Genomic DNA, 22054 nt, shown 5'->3' with positions numbered 1-22054 from the left:
TGTAACCAACACTTCTGCCTGGTATTTTCTAGTAAAATGCCATTTCTGCAAGAAGCATGCACATTCCTAAAAAATTTTGAAACAATTATTCTAATTGACTTGAACCATGTTTCTTTTGCAATCATGTACAGTACAAGCAAATATCATAAGTTTTCACACAACTTGTTTTGCCAATTATTACTGCTGTCTTACTGCGTACATTTGCTGCCAAGGGGTAAATTTACTTTGGAATACTATGTGGGGTGTTGGTACCAATTACAAGATTTCATTTTAAAAATTGAATAATTATGAGCAAATAATGCAGAAACAGATGAAACGGTAAGAATGGATCTTGTGGGAGCAGATATGCTGGTTTGCATGTAATTTTTTATTTTATTTTGAATGCTTTTATCCATACATATAGGAAAATTCAATAATAGATTAAATGGTTAGTGAACTTGAAATTAAAGTAAAACACTAACTTAAGTAACCTACTTATGCTCTCCCATATGAATGCTCCTACAAGATCTATCCTTCCTGATGAAACAACTTTGGTTTGCTAAATAGTTGCTTATTAATGAAAAATCAAGGTAAACATTTATAACTACAACCCAAGGGTAAGCTGCTGAGAATATAACATAACTACAGTATATATACAGTATATCAAAGTTGCTGTGAGTAGCCTATCTGGAAAAGGCATGGAGACCCAATATTCACGAATTGTATGACAGTGATAGGAATTTGGGTATGTTTATTTCATATTTCTAGAGATTTTCAAGATCTGCAAATATAAACTTTAAGGTATTTATTTGAAATACAATTGACGCCTCTAAATGACAAGAAAAATATAGTTTTTTTCTAGTTGATTTTGATATGTTTTGCAAGATAGCTTCATTTCCATTGCAAATTACTGTTGACATGGTTAGGTAAGTGTTGGCATGGTTATGGTACTGCTGATATGGTTAGGTTTACTGTTGACATGATTAGGCTACTGATGTACACTACCAGGAAGGTTAGGTTGGTTGCTGGGGTTGCAAATGGCAAATATTTTTTTTAGTCGAAAATCACATAAAAATATATTTTCTTTCCGCTTAGAGGCGTCCACCGTATTGTAAATATTTTCCAATATTTATTTCGGAATAACACTGCACCGACATTCAATTTTGCTGTGGTTCTATTTTATTTCTTAATTTTCTCTCTAAAAGTCATCATGTACTTTGTAACAAATGTAATGATTTTATTACCTTTCTTTATTCTGAGGAAAAGCATGAAAAATCAGATGGGGAAAATCATTTTTCGTAATATTGCAAACCACACACGGGTGATGATGGCTACGCCCACTCATGATTGAAATTGAATGCCCCGCTTTGTGAAAAAGTAAATAAACAGACGATGTAGGCAGGTGCAATGCTACTGCCATCTTCATTTCATGCCAGGTACTAAATTGTATGCGGCCGATGCGGCTGTGGCTTGAGCTTCCATCTTTCGTGTATTGTCTTTGGTCTGAAAGAGGCGCTTATTAGCAAAAGTTTATCACGTGACGTGGAGTTAAAGTCGTTCTCCGCAGCGAAGGTGCAGGCATCTGTGGCGACTATAGTCGTTCTTCGCAGCGAAAGGCTAGAGAGAGAGAGAGAGACAAAATTGGTGGGGGAATAAATGGGAGTGGTTTAATGGTGGTTGTATCTGTATAGTGGCGATCTCCGAGTATGTCAGTGGGAATAGTGTGTTACGAGAGTAATAAGAAGAAAAGACAGTCAGATTCAGAAGTATCCAGTGTTATTTGGTGTTTTCTTGGTTGATTTTGATGTTGTAAAGTTGTTGTGCGCGTGTCTGTCTGGTTGTGGTGAAGTTAAAGAGGTTGGTTGTGCATTTCGGTGTCTGTGAGTTGTCTGTTTGTTGTTGTGATGGATTGGAGTTGTTTTTATGGTGGTTGTGTTGTTTCGAGCTGTTGGTGTTCGTCTGTGCAGTGATTTTGTGGGTTGTTAAGTTGTTGTATGGTTGTGTCTCGACTAGGCTAGCCTAGCCTAGCCTATAGGGTAAACAACCGCAGACGATTCATTGTCATCGCGTGGCTTGGCCTTATTCACTCAATATTTAATGGTGAAACAAGAATACAATTACATCTTTAAGCATATCATTCAAAAGATTGAAGTTTTGTCAACATAACGGGATATATGAAAGCGCCATACGAACTAAAATAAGCATGTGAGCTCTTTGTAAAATATGTTTTCAAGGCAGTTTTGAAATCCAATATGGTGGCAACCGCGTGATTTGCCGTTCGTAACCACAGCCAAGCCACCATCTTTCCCAGCCTTCCCAGCAATCATTTGAACAATGTTAGCGTATATATGTAACGTTTATTTATCATACTCAAGATTGCAGTTGTAATCAGCACAATAAAACAACATTTTGTTGCCTATACCTATTAGTGAAAGTATGAAACTTTTTATTCCCGAGGTCATGGTTTGAACTGAAATTCATTTTTACCTTGTAATCGGTGGTTTTATCCTCACTGCCATCACAACTGAAATTCCACAGTGCTTATTTGATTGTAATTAGTATACACATTTTGGTCTTAATTCACTCCATATTGCACTTGAACCACGTTGCTGTTCCTGGTTCCTAAGTGCTCACTCCACAAACACAGTTATGGGCAGCACACGAGTACACTGTTTATGAGGTGCAAAGCTTTATTCCCTTAATTGTTTACTTTACTCATTATTGAGTTTAACTTTACTTTGTTACTTCAAAATATTTATTTCATGGCTATTATCCCTTTTTGCAACCAAATTCAACCCCCCAAAATTTCAGATATTTCTGAAGTACTTACGAGCAGACGACGGCAAAATGACTCATCGTTGCCAATCTAGTGGAGCTTCACAGATATGCCGATGCATTTACAAACCGTTTCCATGAATTCTAGTTGTCATAGTAATGCAGTAATGGTAAAATTGCTGTAATATGTATATATACTACAAATAGATACGCTAATTTCACTTATTTCCCCGGTTTTGTGTAAGTCTTATACCCAGTTTGGAGGTTAAACACATACCAATTGGCAACACTGATAAACAATTGAAGAGTGCGAAGAACGCTGGAGGTACCGTTCACAAGCAAAGCTGTTGATAGTTGATTCAGGAATCTAGTTACTTTTTCAACAACGATATTTTCAAATTAATAATCATGAATGTTAAAATATTTATGCAATTCATGACCGTATACTGCGGTTTAATTATTTATTTAAATAATTATCTAGTGCACACTTCTTCTTCTACTAAAAATCGTAGTTCCCTTGAATAAGTAGTTGGTTGGAAGTCGGTGTTTATGATTGTTGTGATGAAAGTGCCCCAGTGTCTGTGGGTACTAGTGGTGTGCGGATTTAGCACAGCAAAGGGAAGTTTTTTCAAATGGGAGTTTGTTGACACAAGCGACTCCGCAAACATCGAGATGGTGTCAATCTTTGAAACATTTTTAGTTGTAAGTAAAAATTTTGAAAGCATCATGGAGGTAGTGTGCACTGCGTTTGGCCACACTTTTCATTACCCACTGTTTAATCTTAAAATGTGGCCTTAATTTCTAACTTTGGAGAAAATACTTACTTCAAAAGGAGAGTAGAGGTCTCGAGCTGTTCCTTTCACCACCAACTCATGACTGATGACCATCTCCGGTGTCAGGTCGTGTTAAAGTACTTTTTCTGAGGGTGGCCACAAACGCAGTAGTCAGTGGGTTGGACAGTCCAGTCAGTTGTTTACCCTATATAAAACGAACTGGATATTGGTACGGCAGCCGTATCCCGGATTGCCATAGATATTGGTATGGTTTTGAATTGCGCATCACCGAACCCTTGTTTACAGCCTCAGGCATATCAGTGACAGCAAGAAAATGATGACCTAGCAACGTGAACCATGCAATAATACATCAGTTTTTGCTGAAAAACAGATGTTTTCAAGTTTCAACAAGCTGAAAAAGGCAATAGACATCAAGAGTCAAGCTTCCAGAAATAGTATATCCGTAGGTCACGAACGATCGCATCGGCCCTGAAAAGAGCTCCAAAGAGGAGATTCAAAGAAGATTTGAAGCTTAGCTAGTGAGGTAGTGCAGCAGTCAGTGGTGTCCAATATGGGAAACATGCTGTTAATATAGACCTGATTTGGATGATTACTTACGATTGATTAGGCCGTTTACCAGAGGATCGACTTTGGTAGTTTTCCTTGCTTCCGTGAATACAGCAGAGCACGATTTCTGTGTACTTCAAGTCTTCTATGAATCTCCTCTCGGAGCTCTTTTCAGAGCCGATTCGATCATTCGTGACCTACGGATATACAATATGGAGGAGTTATGGAGGTCCATTTGACAACGTCTGTGTGTGTGTGTGTGTGTGTGTGTGAGAGAGAGAAAGAGAGAGAGAGAAAGAGAGAGAGAGAGTAATTGGTGGTTGGATGGTTAACGATTGGATTGGCAGTTGGAGAGTTCTGGGTTGTCTGTTGGTGCTGTTGTTGTTAGAGTTCTGTGTTTTGGGTGAGTGTTTTTCAGTCAGTTTTGGGTTAGAGCCTGTGACAGCCAGTAGTGTTAGCACTGGTCAGTAGTGTCATTGTAGTCAGCTAAGATGTGTTTTGCTTGTTATTTGGTTGTTGTTTTGTTAATTTGATATTGTTGCTTAAGAGTTTGTTGTGCTATGAGGTTTTTGTTGAGTTGTATGTGAGTTCCTGTTATTATACGTGAGTTGTTATGGTTGAGGGTTGTTGTTGGTGTTGTTAGTGGGGGTGTTTTTGTTGTTATATGTGAGGTTGTGGTTGTGTTCCTTGGTTGTTTGTTGAGTTGTTGGGTTGTGGTTGTGTTCCTTGGTTGGTTGTTGTGTTGTTAGGTTGTGGTTATGTTCCTTGGTTGGTTGCTGTGTTGTTGAGTTGTGGTTGTGTTCCATGGTGGTTGTTGTGTTGTTGTTGGGTTGTAGTCCTTGGGTGTTGTGTTGTTTTTGGGTTGTGGTTCTTTGCTTTTTTCAGCTCGTTGAAACCTGAAAACATCTGTTTTTCAGCGAAAACTGATGTATTATTACAAGGTTCAGAGGAGATTCAAAGAAGATATGAAGCACACAGATAGATTAGTTTAGTTTTATTTTTCATGTATATAGTCAAAATCTAAGTATGTTTAAGTATTATTGTGATTTTTTATATTTTCATTGGTGATGCTTTGGTGATGACAGTATATTGTTTCACTTTGACATTTTAAATTGAACATGTTCAGCGAAACAATTCATTTTGACTATTATTACCACTGTTGCTGATCTAGTGCCGTACCAATAGCTCTTAGCAACAGTGTACGGGAACTGCTGCATGATTAGCAAACTACCGTACCTACAGCAAGTCAATAGCACAGTACGGCACCACTGACAGAATCTAAAGGGGAACAGGCTTATTCGGACCTTTGCTGATTCGGACCATGTACTAGCTCATTCGGACCTTTATCCAGGCTTATTCGGACCTTCATATGATTGGCTGATTTTTCTATGCAGTTTTACCTCCTGAACAAGAATCTTAAGTAATATTTATTCGGACTGTAATTAACTCCCAGGGGCTCGTACTAAACACGGCAAAATACATTTGACGCTCAATTCCTGGTGGCTTTCGTATTCGCGGGGACGAACGATACGGAATGCGTATATAGAAATATCCATTGCTATAATATAAAATTATTAGTATGGGTCCGAATCAGCCTAGCAAATGGTCCGAATCAGCCAAGATTAAGGTCCGAATCAGCCACGGTCCGAATCAGCCAAGGTCCGAATAAGCCTGCATCCATCTAACGTACCCCCACTACACTATGTTATTTGTATGGCAGGAAGTCTGAAATTGACACATGCGCAATTCACTGCCGTACCAATATCTATCGCAATCAGCGATATGGCTGCCACACCAATATCCTGCGCCTATAAAAAAAAGTAGTTACCTAGAGTTACAGTTATAGAGAACATGGGGAAATACCACAGTGGATCCATCGTCATCGCGTGGATCAGCCTTTTTCACTCGATATTTAATTGGTGAAACCAGAATACAATTACATCTTTAAGCATACCATTCAAAAGTTTGAAGTTTCGTCAACATAATGTGATATAGGGGAAACAACTGACTGGACTAGCGGATCCAGTTTCCGCCGCGTGTGAAGCCACCCTCCGAAAAAGTACTTTAACACGTCCTGACACAGGAGATGGGCATCAGCCACGAGTTGTTGGTGGTGAGAGCAGGAGCTCGAGACTTCTACTCTCCTTTCAAAGTAAGTATTTTCTCCAAAGTTAGAAATTAAGGTCATATTTTAAGATTAAACAGAGGTTAATGAAAAGTCTGACTCTACGCAGTGCATACTACCTCCATGACACTTTCAAAATTTTTATTTACAACTACGAATGTTTCGAAGATTGACGCCATCTCGATGTTTGCGGAGTCGCTTGTGTCAATAAACTTCCAATTCCATGTGCTAAATCTGCACACCACTTGTACCCACAGATGCTGGGGCACTTTATTCACAAAAACTGTAAACATTGACTTTCAACCACAACTTAAACAAGGGAACTACGATTTTTGGTAGAAGAAGAAGAAGTGTGCACTAGATAATTATTTAAATAAATAGTTAAACGGCAGTATAAGGTCATAAATTGCTTACAATTTTTACATATTCATGATAATTAATTTGAAAATATTCATTGTTGAAAAAGTAACTAGATTCCTGACTCAAATATCAACAGTTCTGCACCTACGGCGTTCTTCGTGCTTTTCTATTGATTATCAGTGTTGCCAACTGGTATGTGTTTACGCACCAAACTGGGTATAAGACTTACACAAAACCAAGGAAATAAGTGAAATTAGTGTATCTATTTGTAGTATATATACATATTAGAGCAATTTTATCATTATTGCATTACTATGACAACTAGAATTCCTGGAAACAGTTTGTAAATGCATCGGCGTATGTGTGAAGCTCCACTAGATTGGCAACGATGAGTCATTTTCCCGTCTGCTCATATTTACTTCAGAAATATCTAATTTTTATGGGTTAATTTGGTTGCAATTAAGGGATAATAGACATGAATTAAATAAACATTTTGAAGTAAAGTTAAACTAAATAATGAGTAAAGTAAACAATTAAGGGAATAAAGCTTTGCACCTCATAAATCACGTACTCGTGTGGTGCCCACAACTTTCCCATCATGCCTCTATGTAAAGGCGTTCCTTGACCATTTTTTGTGGCAGCGTTATCGTAAACACATGGAATTCGTTTGTTCACATAAACGTATTTTGTTTGTTGACGTAAATTCGTGTTAGTGATTTCGCTTTCATTGTACTGTGAGTTACTTTATCGTGTTGTGTGTGAACTTAATTACTTACATTATTAGCCATAGGTCCCAAGAATGTTGCTGAAGTTCACGGAAAGAAGAGGATGCTTTCTATGGAGAACGAAGATGGAGATAATCAAGAAGTGTTAATGTTTTCTGCCATTTGTTAATGTGTTTCGTAAAGTTTAGTGTTAATGTTTTCTGCCATTTTTTAATGTGTTTCGTAAAGTTAAGTGTTCATGTTATCTGCCATTTGTCCTCCTCCTCTGTCGTCACTTTCGGACATCGCCTCACTCGAAAGGTAAGGTTCCACATTTTACTACATATGTACGTACATGTACGTATAGTATTTCTTGTACCCTGTACTCTATACACTTTATTTACAGGTACAGTCATGGTTATGTTAGGTATTGAATGGTCCAAATTGTTGTATTTCATTGTTTATTAATCAATTTAGCTTTATTAAAAAATTTACTGTGGTGTTTTTGTAGGGCTTGGAACGAATTAGGCAATTTACATGTAAAACGTAGTTCTAGATATGAAAAAATCAGGTTACGAAGGCTGCTTCTGAACGGATTAATTTCGTAACCTGAGGCACTACTGTATATAGTTTGTAAGTAGTTTGACCATGGTGATGCTGAAAAAACGCATGATGTTGCCATACAAACGGAACAGCCAGGGCCCTGTAACCCCTGTGGTGAGCGCACGCAGCGCAAAAATTTCCTCTTGCCAGAACAAACATGCTTGCCAAGGAATGTTTCAAAATGCGGATAATGCGCGAAGCACCATTCCGCCACACCGAAACGGAAATCAGGAATGTGCAAATAATGGTCGCTAATTTTTTTTTTTTTTATTGGTTATTGTCTCCCCCACCCTAAACCCCTGGTTCCCACCTATGGTCCACCAAGATTGTTGGTTGTTGTTAAAGGTTTTCCTCATGTATTTAATGATACTGAAGCATAGACAAGGTTTTATTTTAGCTTTTTAAGCTGTTTAACACATAGACACCAGTGTGCCCCTTTCCTATAGAATTACCGAAATTTTGTCAGCCGGCATGAAAAAGTAACTGTGGAGAGCTTGCTTGCTTTTTTTTACTTAGCTTTGATTCTCTAGCTAAGGTTTGGTTACGGTAGCTTATTTCTCAGGTCATTTTTGTTCTTTTATATACTTTTTTTCGGGGGCGGTGTGTGGCATTGTATGGAGGGCAGACTGATTAAATGTTACAGAAAGTGAAAGCCCGTGCAGTTACCATGAAAAGTCTGTGGGAAATTTTCACCTTTTGTTTTCATTTGGTAAATACAAATGTCCAGTATTTAGATTATTCCCTTTTTGCTTATCAGTTACTTTATGTTCCTCACTTCTCTTATTATCATTATTATTGGATGGAAATGATGATCTCCCGCAGCTCAACACCCACGACTGGCTGGAGAGGGCATCGGTGTGGGCGGTGCACCAGACGATGTTCCGAATCATCAAGGAGTCCGAGTACGTGGATGAGAGACAGCACTGCTTCCTGCTGCAGACGGCCATGCAGGAGTCCAGGTACCTGAGTGTGGAGACCCGGCAGGAGCTGCTCAGGATAGAGAACGCCTGGCACCGGGCCGTCTACAACGCTGTCACCAGACTCGGGGTGAGTCTCTCTAGCTGGAGCTTTGTTAAGGAAGGTGTATTTTGGGGCGAATCCTTCTGGTTCGGGCTTCGTTAAGTAAGGTGTGTTTTGGATGGGTCCTTCTGGGCAGGGCATATATTCCCAAACATAACTGAATACTGGAACCTTCCTTGAAAAAGCAGGACACCAAATCTTGAAAACTAACCATAGAATCTTCTTGAAAATAATCTTATTATATTTCCCACACCCAAATTACCTATAATTTATGTCATTGAAGTGAATTAACCTAACCCAACCTAACCTAACCTAGGTTAGATATCTGCCACATGAAACTATTTTCAAAGTTATTTATTATTTTTAGTGTCGGCTTTCTTATATTACAGTCTCAATAATCTAGGTGTTGTGATGCCAGTTTCAGTAGCTGTAACCAACCAATCGATCAATCGTTTCCACAGAGCAAAACGTTCGCAGTGACGCAAGCGGGGAGGTCTTCGGGGCTGACGCTGGACTGGTCAGGAGGGTTCTCGTTGTACGACACCGAGACCAGGGAGTACCACTGGCGGTACAAGTTCTCCCAGTTGAAGGGTTCCTCCGACGACAGCAAGACGAAGCTCAAACTGCACTTCCAGAACGACACAAAAGAAATCGAAACCAAGGTCAGACCTCTCTCTCTTAGGCCTTTTGGCATCCTTAGCCAGACCTGCTTTTCAGAAAAAAAACAGTCATTGTTTGCTCGTGTTTTAGCCATTTGCTGCTCGGCCACACCTATCTCATCATGAAGTTGAAACCAAGCTGATCCTTAAAAAGATTCATCCAGGTTTTCCCCCTTTTAGGTCTTCATTGTATCCAATGTTTTTCCTTTTCCTTTGATGGCAGATTGTAAGATGTTAGGTTTCCTTTGTTGGCATTCCATATTAGTTGCTAGGTAACTTGTTTTTTGTTAAATACATGCAGTTTTATTTATATAAAGTCTTTGTCAGAACTGCACATGAACTATGTAATCAAACCATGATCATAAATCTCCTTGAAATTTCACAGGAGCTCGAATGCGCCACCAATCTCCAAAACCTGCTCTTCTGTATGCACGCCTTCCTGACGGCGAAAGTGGCAGCCGTCGACCCTTCCTTCCTGAGGGCACCTCCGAAGACGCCCTCGTAGTTCCCTGCACCACTGTCAGAAGACAGACACACACACACGCCCTCAGACGCCCAAGGTGAGAACGAATTCTTCTCCCTTAGTTGAGCGTCGGTTTTTATGTTGATATAGTTTAGCACACTGGAACTAGCTACTTTGTCTCCTGACTGATTCACTCATTTCTGTCATATAAAAACTGGTGAAAATGTTTAAAAAGGAATCAAATTTGTGAAGAAGGCAAATTTCCTCAAGAACTTGAAAAATGCCACTTGAATTTGTCACAAACTCCTCTTCAAGAACCCTGGGAAAAGGGTAATTACCTTCCCCATCTTCACACTTGGAGAGGATATGCTCTCTCTCCCGGATCTCCATTGATTTTCTTCTGTTTTTACCCACATATTTCTGAATGGTTCATTCTGACTATTTGTTTGATGGTCTAGAACTGTAACTTGATGGTATAGTTGAAGTGCACAGTTCTGAAATAATATCATGATACATAAAACATTCGTTCATTGTGAGTATCACACATTTAAAATCCTGAAAATGAATGACTGTGTAAGAAATAAATTGTTTTAGATACATTACACTCATTATTTAGTCAAGAATCTTCTGCCACACGAGTAACTTCAGTTCTAACAATTCTTCATTATCATTCTCCTTTGTTGGCATTTTTCCGATAGTTTTTAAATATTCAACGATGTCTTTTGATGATGTATTTTCTTAAATAATGTTAATCAAGTGTTTCTCATCTTGCAGTTGAGAGGTGAACCACATTAGAAGAAGTCAAAGAGACCGTTGCACTTGTAGCCTGCAGATTTCACCTTTGGAATCGAACAAAACCGCAATAGTCTCCTTCAGCCTCCATCTCGTAGTCTCCTCCCACTTCCGATTCAAACGAACCAATCGTCAAACAACCTTCAGTGTTTCGCCTTTCCGTCTCTCATCAGTCAATGGCACTTCGCCATTCGCTTGGAACTGGATCCACCGCTCGGCCAATAGGAGTTGTACCTCCAGAGTCTCATGCCCATAGTACTTTTGTCAGAGATAGTTGTAGTTGTCAATATAATGGAATTTCAAGGGCCATAGTCCAGGAATTTGCGAGGTAAGTCGTCTGAAGACCAGTTATTCAAACGGGAGAGATTTCATTATCGCCAGCCAAATATTCACTTACAATCCACTTACCAATCCTTCTTGGCAGCTGAGGGCTATCCTGAGCTTGTTACAGTTGATGCCAGATAGGTTATTCTCACAGTAATTCTTCTGAATTTCAGTCAAATACATTAAAATAAACTTTAAATAATTAGAAGTTGAGAAGAATGTCCTTTTTTTCCTCATCGCTGTTGTACTAGCTGTCAAAAGGGGTTGGATAGTGTGTGGTTCTGACATCAGGCCTTATGTAGGATGGATTTAATTTGCAAACATTTGTTCGGCTCTTCTGTTTTTGGCCTCTGGTCTGTGAAAAGAAAGGAGTTAGTTTGGGGGGAGAATTTGGGTCCATTCTTATTCGTAAGTGGCTGAAATCTAAAATAAGATAGTTTTTTTGGCCCCTTATTAAGATTTGAATTACACACACACACACACACACACACACAACACACACACACACACAACAACACACACCACTACAAGCACCACACACACACACACACACACACACACCTAGAGTTACCAAATTATTTATATTTACAACATAACACAATTCAGTTTGGACGTATATTCTTTGTACAGTGTTACATTAATGTTATATTCTTTTCTAGTCTAATGTTCTAGTCACTGGACAGTAATTTAACATACGTACTATGCTACAAATGCGAAATGAAAGTAAACAAAAAAGTTTAATGTAGTCTCTGTCTGTATCTATATTGGATGCTCACGTTGCCAGGGACCCGTTTGCTGAGACCCAAGCGTCAAGAGCTGAACTAGCTCATAAAACAAGTGATGGTGCTTCATTATCAAGAATGTCAATGCTTTTTCCCATCTCTGTTACTTGAGCTTATGTTTTTTCTTTTCTGTCATTGTTTGCAATGTTGCTCTCATATTTTGGGCAGGTCTTTATTATGTTTCTGTTCTTGAGACACTGGGATCAGTGGGTAGCCTACCATTTCCCCTTTCAAAGCTCAAAAGTTAACCCAACTGACTTTTGCTTATAACCAGTGTTTTGGCAGCAGTACCATTTGGATGAGTGAGAGGGAAGTCTCCATAATTCAGCGAGTGGCACCCAGCTCACTCTGAATGTTGAGCACCTTTGCATTCTTAGATTAACGTCTTCCTCTCCTTCTCTCGTACAAGCTTTGGAGATCTTTCCTTCTGGATTTCCCTCATTATAAGTGGGTTCTCCCACTTGCTACATCAGAACGAAGGCCGTCTCTTGAACCCTTTGCCCAGACCAAAGCTCAGTGTGGAATTACATCATCTGCTTCACTCGGAATCAGACGCGAGTTCTCGTCCTTCCTTATAAGCAGTCCTTTTCACCGCTTGCCCAGGCAGAATTTTGGATTCTCAATCCTCTTCAGTGATTCTCGAACCATTCGGGCCAACCTCCTCCTAAGAGGAAGGTCATATCGGGCGTCTAAGTCCCCGCTCTTGCAGTAGAGGTGCCTGCGAGACGGCTGTTGTTGCTTGGGTCTCTGCACTGTGAAAAGACCAAGAACTGACAGAGATTGGCTGAAGGGATAATTGTCACCTTGTCCAAAAGCTGCTTTTTATATCATCGTCTTTTTTCTGTCGGGCACACAACCACCTAGAATGCGTCCGCAAGCGCTAGAATATCTTTGAGTTTTGGAGGTCAAGGTCAGGGTCATTTTGTCATGGGCAAATGCTGGACTGTGGCCACTCACTGACTGAAAATGGTGGTGTTCAAATTGTTAATACTAATAGCTTTAAAGGAACTGTAAATAATTTCGAAAACTAACAAGGAGCAGTGTTGCTACTGAATATATATCTATATAAATATATACAAATACAGCACATAATATATTCCTGTGTCATGCATGATATGGTGATTACGGTGGTGATGAGTTTAGTTGTGAATCTCATTGACCTTCATTCCAGGTGCGTTCACCCACCTTGTAAAGGAAACGCAAAACGGTTGTTTCATGGCTTTTTTCTCTCGAAAGATGCCCATGGGGTGCAGATAGCATTTTTACAGGTTAGGAACTCAGAGAAACTGGTTACTGGTAGACACAGCAGCAGCAGCAGCGTGGTGTGAAGTTCTACTTGATTCAATAAGAGGACAAAAGGTTTTCACTTGATGATAATGGCTCCACATTTCTGATGTTTGTATGTGCGTGAGTGTGCGGGGTAGAAGTGTGCCCCCCTTTAGGAAACGCAGTAGAAGGATTTTCAACCCAGAGCTTTCTCGTATCTATGAAATCTATTAGTCGTTCTCTTCGTCTGTCGCTTCCTTTCGAAATGTGTGAAAGACAAATACACGCGCTGCTGTCTGTACGTGATCGATCACCCCGAAAGCATGTTTTGGAGTCATCTCCAACAAAAGAAATCAAAGACAGGATTCTCTCAGAGAGAGATCTTCCGAAGCGTTTCGTTTTCTCTCCCTGGAGCATAAGACTCAACAATCGAGTCACGGTTGTTGCTGAAGGTGAAATAATAAACAAAATAATCAGAAACTCATTCCTGGACGATCAAAGACATTTATAGACCAGAGATGAGACTTCTTTTTTCCACCCCATACAAAACAAACAAGAGAAGAGCAGCTGAGGATAGTTACTCTTCTCCAGCTGTTCTGGATCGAAGTGCTGCTGTCATCTCCAAATGGAGACCATTCATTTTTTTTCAGTTTTGGATATATGTATAGAGATATCTGTTACCCACTTTTGTTTGTATATAAAAGTGTATAAAAATGACTCTTCAGTCACCTAATCCCTTTGACCTTCCTTCCTTCCTTCCTAAAGTCATTCAGATGTTGAATAGAAAATCAACACAAAGTGTTATTCTTCAACATTGTCATTGTTTCGAAGGCAGCTGTTTCAGACTCGCCGCTGGAGACGAGTCTCGGTCAATTTTGAGTTTTTCATTCGTTCTGTTGTTTTATGGATGACTTAGTGTTGTCAAGGTATTAGCCGTGGGTAGATAGTGATTTTTATTTCCGTGTGAACTAGTACCTTTTCGTTTTTGAGGATTTCTATGGACGCAGTATCCCGTGGGTCGACGTCTATAATTCTTTCCCTGATCTCGATCTCGGAGCTTTTGTGTCTCGGGTTCGGCAAGTGGTCGGGATGGACGGTCGCTCGCCCCTCCTGCGCTGAAATGTTCTTCTTCAATTAGTCAATTAATATTATATCCTCAAGATGTTTCACACGTGGCAGGCCACGTGTGAAATACCCTCTTGGGTCATATAATGTTCAGCCTCAAAAACCGATCTTTTCAGTCTTCTTTTTCTTCTTTCTTTCGGTGATTCATTGACAGACTTCTCAAGGTGTTCAGTGATGTTCTGTCACATTGTAGAGTGCGTGAGGCAGTTATAGTAGTAGATGTTTTGATGATGTCACACCGTTGTCTCTTGTTTTCTTTCGTGATTCGAGACATCGGTAGCGTTTCTACATGGCGAAGTCATAAGACTTCTGTAAATATGAAACTCTGTGAGAACCTGTAGGATATCTGGGATTCCTTCTGAATCGTGTATGCTTAGATGGTTGGGCTCTTTGAAAGGAAGAGAGAGCTGAGGTATATATATATATATAATCTAATTCTGCGTCACCAAAGTTAACGTTCTTTATGGTTTATAACGTACACGTGGTTGAAAATTCAGGGTTTAACATTAGTAGTCTCTTGGGTCTCACATTAACGAGTGAAATTAACACTTGAATGTGTTCTTATAGGTCTGTCTCATTCATTTGGAGTGCTGTGACAGATTTCTCTTAGAGTGTGACTTGGAAGAGGTATCATGTAGGGATATATTTTTTATCTGGGGTCATTAAATTGTTTCTTGTACTGGATCGTGTTCTCTGAAATGGGAGAGGTTGAGGCCACTTTTTAGTATCTGGCAACAGTAACTAGCAAAGTTGCCACATTTGTTAATATCTTCAAGACGAAAAATATCATGATGAAAGCAACATTTTACTTTGCAGTGAGGTGTTGTATCAGTGGCCAAATGAGAGTTGCACATATACATTTTCATTTCGGTTGTGATTCCTGAGATAAACTGTCAGTGGGAAATACAAGTATTTTAATGTAACATGAAATTTTGTCACATATTGGATGATATAGAAGCTCGCTGGAAAAGTTCATGATCTAAGTGGTGGCTGTCTGTAAAGTATATGATATGCATTTGAACCTGGTAAAAGTTGCTATGAGCCATAGTTGCCAGAGGTTAGTCTTTAAGTACTGTCTAACTCGAGTGAATGGCAACAATCCTCTCGAGACAGAGTTGCCATGCACTGCTTTCCTGAGAGAGTTGCCATGCATCAACGTTATGAGATAGAGTAATTGCTATGCATCACTGTCTTAAGATAGTTACCATGTATTACTTTCTTCAGAGAGAATTGCTGTGTATCAATATCTTAAGATAGTTGCCTTGGACCACTTTCTCGAGATGGAATTGCTATGCATCAATGTCTTAAGATAATTGCCATGTACCAAGATAGTTGCCATGGGTCACAATTTGAGTTATAGGGTTGCCATGTATCACTGGAAGTTAATTGTCATTGTAGTGTGAATGTTGACTTCATTGTAACTTTATATGATGTTTTACTTTTTGAAAGAAACACACTCATGTTATGGAAAAGTGGCCGGTCAAGATATTTATCAAAGAATTTATTTTCCTATTGGAATGGTGTCAATCGTGCCGCAGTACATATACGCACGTACGCTCAGGATAAATGATTGTCCTTTTAAATTGATTCAAGTTCTTGTGCCATAATGGGACAACATTGTCTTTGTTCCTCCAGACTAAAACTTGTAACAGGCTAATTTTTCAGTTTAATTTCAACTATTTTCAGCTTTCAGCATTGCTTACATACTCTGTTGAATCCCGAACCTTAAAATTCACTTTGTTTCAGATTGTTTTTATCTTTGCAGATGGAGGGCCAGGAAAAATTTCCAAATACTAAGGAAAGAAAGAAAAATAAAATGGAAATTCTCAGAACTTAATGCCGCTTAACATTTCTCAATCCTTAATTAGGTGCTAAAACTGGGCCTGCCAGTAATTGGTTGGGGGTGCAAAACTATACAGGACTACTTAATTTGGTGCTAAGCTATACTCACTATATTTGTGCGACGTTTACCTTGCGATAAATGCGTGATGGATTGTGGCATGGATTGACAATTTGTGTGAAGCACTAATCATGAAATATCAATGTACCTTTAAATCTAGACAAATTTTGTCCTGTTATGAACACAGGCCATTTTCAGAATTGCTCTGAAATTTACCTGTAAGCTTTTCGTCTTTGGAAACTTGAATTGTATGTGGGTACGCTGTTTTCACCAAATGGCGCCTTTGTAGTTTATAGCAGAACAAAACAGCCCCAAGTTTCATCTTCTTTCGCTGTTTCTTGCCCTGTTTACCACCAAACTCTCCCCGACCCATTCCCCATACGAGCAGTCCCTGGTTATTGGCGGGGGTTCCCTTTCGAGAGCTTGACGTCATGCGGAAATCGGCGCCAATAACCGGAAGCGTCGATAGCTGAGGCCGCCAATAACTGGGGACTGCCTGTACTCTGCTCCTTTAAATATACTCAACTGAGAGAATATCAGAATAACTGGAACATCTCGCTATTTTGCCCTGGTAAATGCTTGTGTGCGTGCCCTGCATGCTATCCAACGGGACTGTTTCCTTTGAAGTCTCTTCTCCTCTGTCCCTGTGCTAAGTGTTAATGACTGACTTTGCAGCCTTGAATCCTGTAACTAGGTGTTATTTCCTTTTGATGATCCCAGGAGCCAGACCTCATGGTCTTTCCACTATAACTAATGTAGATGTTTTCTTTCCTCCCTTCCGAAGGGCCAAAGTGCATGGACTTTACCCTGTAACTACTGTAGGTACTGTTATATTTCTTCTCCTGGGATCAGATTTTGTGGTCTGCACCTTGTAACGGCCTTTAGGTATTGTCCACTTCCTTTCTCGGAGACCAGACTTGCTTGGTCTTTGTTTGTAGATGGCGTCTCCTTTCTTTTTCCATACGGTCAGGCTTTGTGGTGTATACCCTGGAACCCTGTAGTAGATATACTGGCTTCTGCATTTTCCAAGGAGCAAGACTTGGTGGTCTTGTCACTACTGTAGGTGTGGTTTTCTTCTCTCTCCCAGGGACCAGGAAGGATGTGGTTCAGTGAATCATTTTTTGCATTGCAAGTTGTTCTTATCATTTTGGCCATGATTTAGGATGTCCTTTTTTCGGAAGACTTCTCCGTTCATTCACTCTGTTTACTGGTCATCATCTGCCATTTCAGCAATCATAGAATCCTTCAGGTTGTGTGAGCCTATATTTTGTGGAGCCTGTTGCTTTAAAGATATGATTTTTTTATTGGGTTTGTCCTGGAAAAAATTTGTGTAGGTTGCTATATTTACCCCAATCGGTTATTTTTCCTACTTTTTGCAGTTGATACGTCTTTTTTCATGTGTATTTTATCAGCAGATGTGTAGCCTTGTATATGTACATAATTCATACATAAATTCATACATAATTCATACATAAATAATAATAATAATGTACATATACAGTATATATGTGAAATTTTCTGCATTGATCAAAACCTCCTAAATAAATCTCCATATACCTCTGCAATTCTTAGCCACTGTTTATCCAGTTCACTTCAGAGTCTCTTGTTCCAAAGATTTTTTTGGGCGTACTTTCCTGTTCTATCAACCAAATCTTGTAATTTTGATTTATCATTTTTTTTTTCTTGTCTACGGTCGAATTCAGCGGATTGAAATCGCAGGTATTTGTCGAACAAGTCTTCATTTCAGGCTGCTTAGAAATGGAACCAGTTGTCATTTCAAGCCGCCTCATGACTGAATCATGCTTCTGTCAAAGGTTTGTCATTTCCAGTACATCAAGTTTGGAACCAAACAACCTGATTTTATTAAGCTTGAAGTCGTGTAATGCCGATGACGTCCGCATCTCACTTCGTGTAATGTAAAGCTTTACAAAGTTAGACCCGAACTTTATTCAGTTTCCTTGAAGGTTTAAGCTGAGCAGTTGTGTAATTTTATTTTGTTATTTTTGTCTGCATTGAATAGATGTTTGATGTAGCCAGTTTATACATATATGTATATATGATTTATAAATATCTGCGGATTATTGTCGTCATTGTTTTTTGTTGACTTTCATATGTACGGATAATGTATCTTATGATTTATGTGTAAGTATGCGTACGAACATAGTTTATATATAACTTATATGTGCATATGAATATGTTTATTGTATATAGATATGTAAAGTTATGTTTCTCTTGTTGTTTCGTTTCTATTTTACTTGTTCTCACTTCCCCAGAGCCCTTGTTGTCTCTTGAGGGGAACTTGATTCAAGACTTGACTGACTCACCCATCAGTAATCACCCAAAGTTCTGTAGTTCACCTTTTGTATATCACGTCTTGTCTTCTCCATCGGTGGTTCATAATCATTCCTTGAGGCCAAAGAATACATGCATTTAAGCTCATTTTATCTGTCTCTCTCTCTGTCTCTATCTATCTCTCTCTTGGGAAGAGTGAACGTTTGGTTTTTTCTCTCTTTAAAGGTGACCCGCAGGTCAGCGAAGAGAGCTCAACGTAGGGGGACCGCTCGAGGTCATTCTGTTGTGAAAGCGACCTTGCTCGAGTTGACAGGGGTCGACGGCAGGTCAGAATGCAAAGTAACGGTGTTTATATAGTTGACCTTTTCCGTTTTTTCAGCGATTATGGTGTAGTGTACGGACAAAAATACATAGTCATTTGTTTACATAAATATATATATATATATATATATACATATATAGAAATAGCAAGGATGAAAACTCTTTCTCAAAAATACCTTATATATATACAATTAACCAAAGGATTGTGAATGGAAATACGTAAACACTCAAATCATCCCAAGAAAATGTTACTGTTGAAATTTAAATGAAATATTAGAATTGTTGACAAAAAAGTGTTTTATTAACCTCCAGTGTGGATTCTTTAAGACTCCAAATAAGGTTTCTTGTACCTTTTTCAGAACAGTTTCAGGCTCATTAGTAGTAGCAGGCGGGATTTGCCTTTGAAACGGCTTCCTTGCTTGTGTTATTCCTCCTCTGTCTTTAAGTTTCTTTGTCTTCTGTTTCAGTGGCTATGTAATGTACACACATACTGTACATATATATCAGTATTTATATAATATATACACATGTATGCAAACTGTAGTAGTTGTTGATTTTGTTATTGTACAGTTGTTGTTGAAATAATCATTAACTAAGCAAATAATTCGCTACGACAATAATGAGTTTATTTAAAAAAATTAAAAAAAAAAAAAAAAAGTTCTATTATTCATATCGAAGGGGGAAGGGCTGCATGACCAGGTCCCTCCCATCCCCTAAATCTGCCACCCACTGTCCCGCTTAGCATAAAAGACTTCCAGCTGAAAATTTGCCCCCTTATAACCAACAACACCAAGAAAACCAGGAACAAGAACTCTAAAGCGACTAATCACCTCCTCTAAAGAACCAGTAGTATTCCCAATCCAAGTCAAGTCACATAACGGCTGCCAGAACCATACTTGGTTTTTTTCCATCTGTCCACCTGCCTGTGGTGCTCGCGCATGGCAACACTGCGTCTCGAGCTATAAAAAGTTACACCATGTGTAAGTTTTAGGTAAATGAAAGGATATCTTGGTGTACATTTGTAACTGAAAAGTGTTTTAATAATTTACTGTATGCAAATGTACACCCAGATATCATTTCATTTACCTAAAACTTATACATAGCGTAACTATTTAAATCCTGGGATGCAGTGTTACCATGCGCGAGCACCACAGCCGGGTGGACAGATGGAAAAAAATAGAGTATAGTTACTTGAGACTTGTGTGAACGAGCGCATTGCGAGTGGGAAAACTGGAAACCTTCCTGGAGTCAAAACTGGAAACCTCCCGGGATGTAAAACAATGGCGAAGATGTCTCATTCAACAGGTTTACTAACCCCACAGGTCACGTAAGTAAATATTTTGATGTTATGTTATTCCAGCAACACAATACTAAACCCTTTTGTGTAGTAGTTCCCCATAGGGTATAGTGTCACTAGTGATGGACCTCATGGCACTGTAACTGTACCTATAGGCCTTACTTAGCTTCCTCAGGCCCCTAGCTGAAACCCCTTTCATTCCTTTTTACTGTACCTCCATCCATTATAATCTCTTTCTCTGCCAGTTTCTGCTTCAGAGCTGAATAACCTCATAGGTCCCAGTGGTTGCCGTTGGTGTGAATTCCATATTCTATTCCTTTTGTAACAAAGAGACTTGAGACTCATAAATCAGCCATCACAAGACGTTAGACTAAGTCATACCTATACGTCACAGCGTAACAAGAACTATCTTGTGTTTTTAATTTTGTTGAAATGGAAGGGCCATTTTTCTTGGTTTTATTTGTAATTAAATGAAGTTCGGTCTCTTATTAAATTGGATATCGCATGTGGAATTCAATGGTGCATAAATATTAATTTTTCGTCATTTAGTAACAGCAGAAACTCGGCTTAGACAGAAGAAGAAGAAGAAGAAGAAGACTTCATATGTAAATAATGACTACAACAGTGCATTCCTACCTCATGATTCGCGTTCCAGTGCATTCCTCCTCCGACGATTCCGTAAGTCCGGTGCATTCCTTCTTAGATTATTCCATAATTCCAGTACGTTTTAAATTATTCCAGTGCATTCCTTCTTAGATTATTCCATAATTCCAGTACATTTTAAATTATTCCAGTGCATTCCTTCTTTGATGATTCCAAAATAATTTTAATTTGTGATCTCATTTGTATGTATCTGAACGTTTGGAAGTGTAACGTTCGAAAGTGGAGTGGCATCTGTATATGTCTTAGTCCAGCTAGTGTGAATACGTATAGATACTTGAAGGAACAGGTGATAGATGAAGACCCAAACCCGACAAGATTTGGAGTAAAATGAACGTAGGACAGGAGAGGGAAAAGAGAGCAAGCGAGCTCATTTATGTCCAGAGATTAGGGGGAAGGTTAACATTGGTAACAGTTGTGCCAATGTCATTCTGCTGTGCAAATAATCACGCTGCTTAGGCCAAGCTGGAAATACAGCGATGTCTGTTCAGGCCAGGCTAAGTTTATGTATGTCAAGTTGGGTTGGGGGCATGTTCAGGTCAGGGAACAGTCCCCAAGGTGGTGTTTAGGTTAAAGGAAGGTTAGGTTCACGTGTATCCCTGTTGGAATATGTCTTTGATCTATTTTTAAGTTAGTTGAAAATAGTTGCAGGTTCATGGGCTTGTAAAGGGGTTGAATGATATTGGTACCTGATCAGTTGTAATATTTATTCTTAACATTGCAGTCCCTCACCCACTTTATGCAGTACCCCATAGTAGGTCTACTAAGTACACTGAAAAAGAAGCTGATAAGAAAGATTGGTACTAAATATAAATTACTTTTCAGGCAGTCTGGTACATTTAAATGTTCATGTGTTACTCTTTTAACAAAGAATAATAAAAACAAAGATGCCACACATTTAATAATGAACTGAAATTAATACAAAAGGCCATAAAGTGGAGAATTAAGAGTAGTTGTTTTGAGATCCTTCATTGCATCTCCAGTATTCAGAAATTATTATACTATTGTATTAGGTTTAAGTAGGCCACCAGGACAGACATGCCTCATAGGGCTGGCCAGCTGATATTGCAGTATTGTAATCATGAAAAGGAGACTGTACATTACACTGTAATTTATCAACCTGTGCTTTGATTTGGAACCCTGGTTTCTTCCAATGGAAGGTATGTACATTTAAAAAATAAAAAACATGGGGTTAAAATCTCCAACTGTGTCACCCCCAAAATAAAGTTACTGCTTAAAGGTTGTGAACTGTGAATGAAACAAAATG

The 22054-nt window shown here is 39.0% G+C and overlaps 1 protein-coding gene across 1 annotated transcript in view; it reads left to right on the top strand.

Moving 5' to 3' along the window:
- The window catches only part of LOC135205125 (gamma-1-syntrophin-like), a 291815-nt gene extending 280183 nt beyond the window's left edge, over positions 1–11632 (top strand). The window contains 4 exon segments of the mRNA XM_064235479.1: positions 8709–8933; positions 9368–9568; positions 9951–10125; positions 10803–11632. Of these exon segments, the coding sequence (XP_064091549.1) occupies positions 8709–8933; positions 9368–9568; positions 9951–10070 (546 nt within the window). The 3' untranslated portion in view covers positions 10071–10125; positions 10803–11632.
- The last annotated feature ends 10422 nt before the right edge of the window (positions 11633–22054 follow it).

The sequence above is a fragment of the Macrobrachium nipponense genome, chromosome 48, assembly GCF_015104395.2.
Source record: "Macrobrachium nipponense isolate FS-2020 chromosome 48, ASM1510439v2, whole genome shotgun sequence".
Classification (NCBI taxonomy): domain Eukaryota; kingdom Metazoa; phylum Arthropoda; class Malacostraca; order Decapoda; family Palaemonidae; genus Macrobrachium; species Macrobrachium nipponense.
The sequence above is the reverse complement of the archived record's forward strand: the minus strand, read 5'-3'. Positions and strand labels throughout refer to the sequence as shown.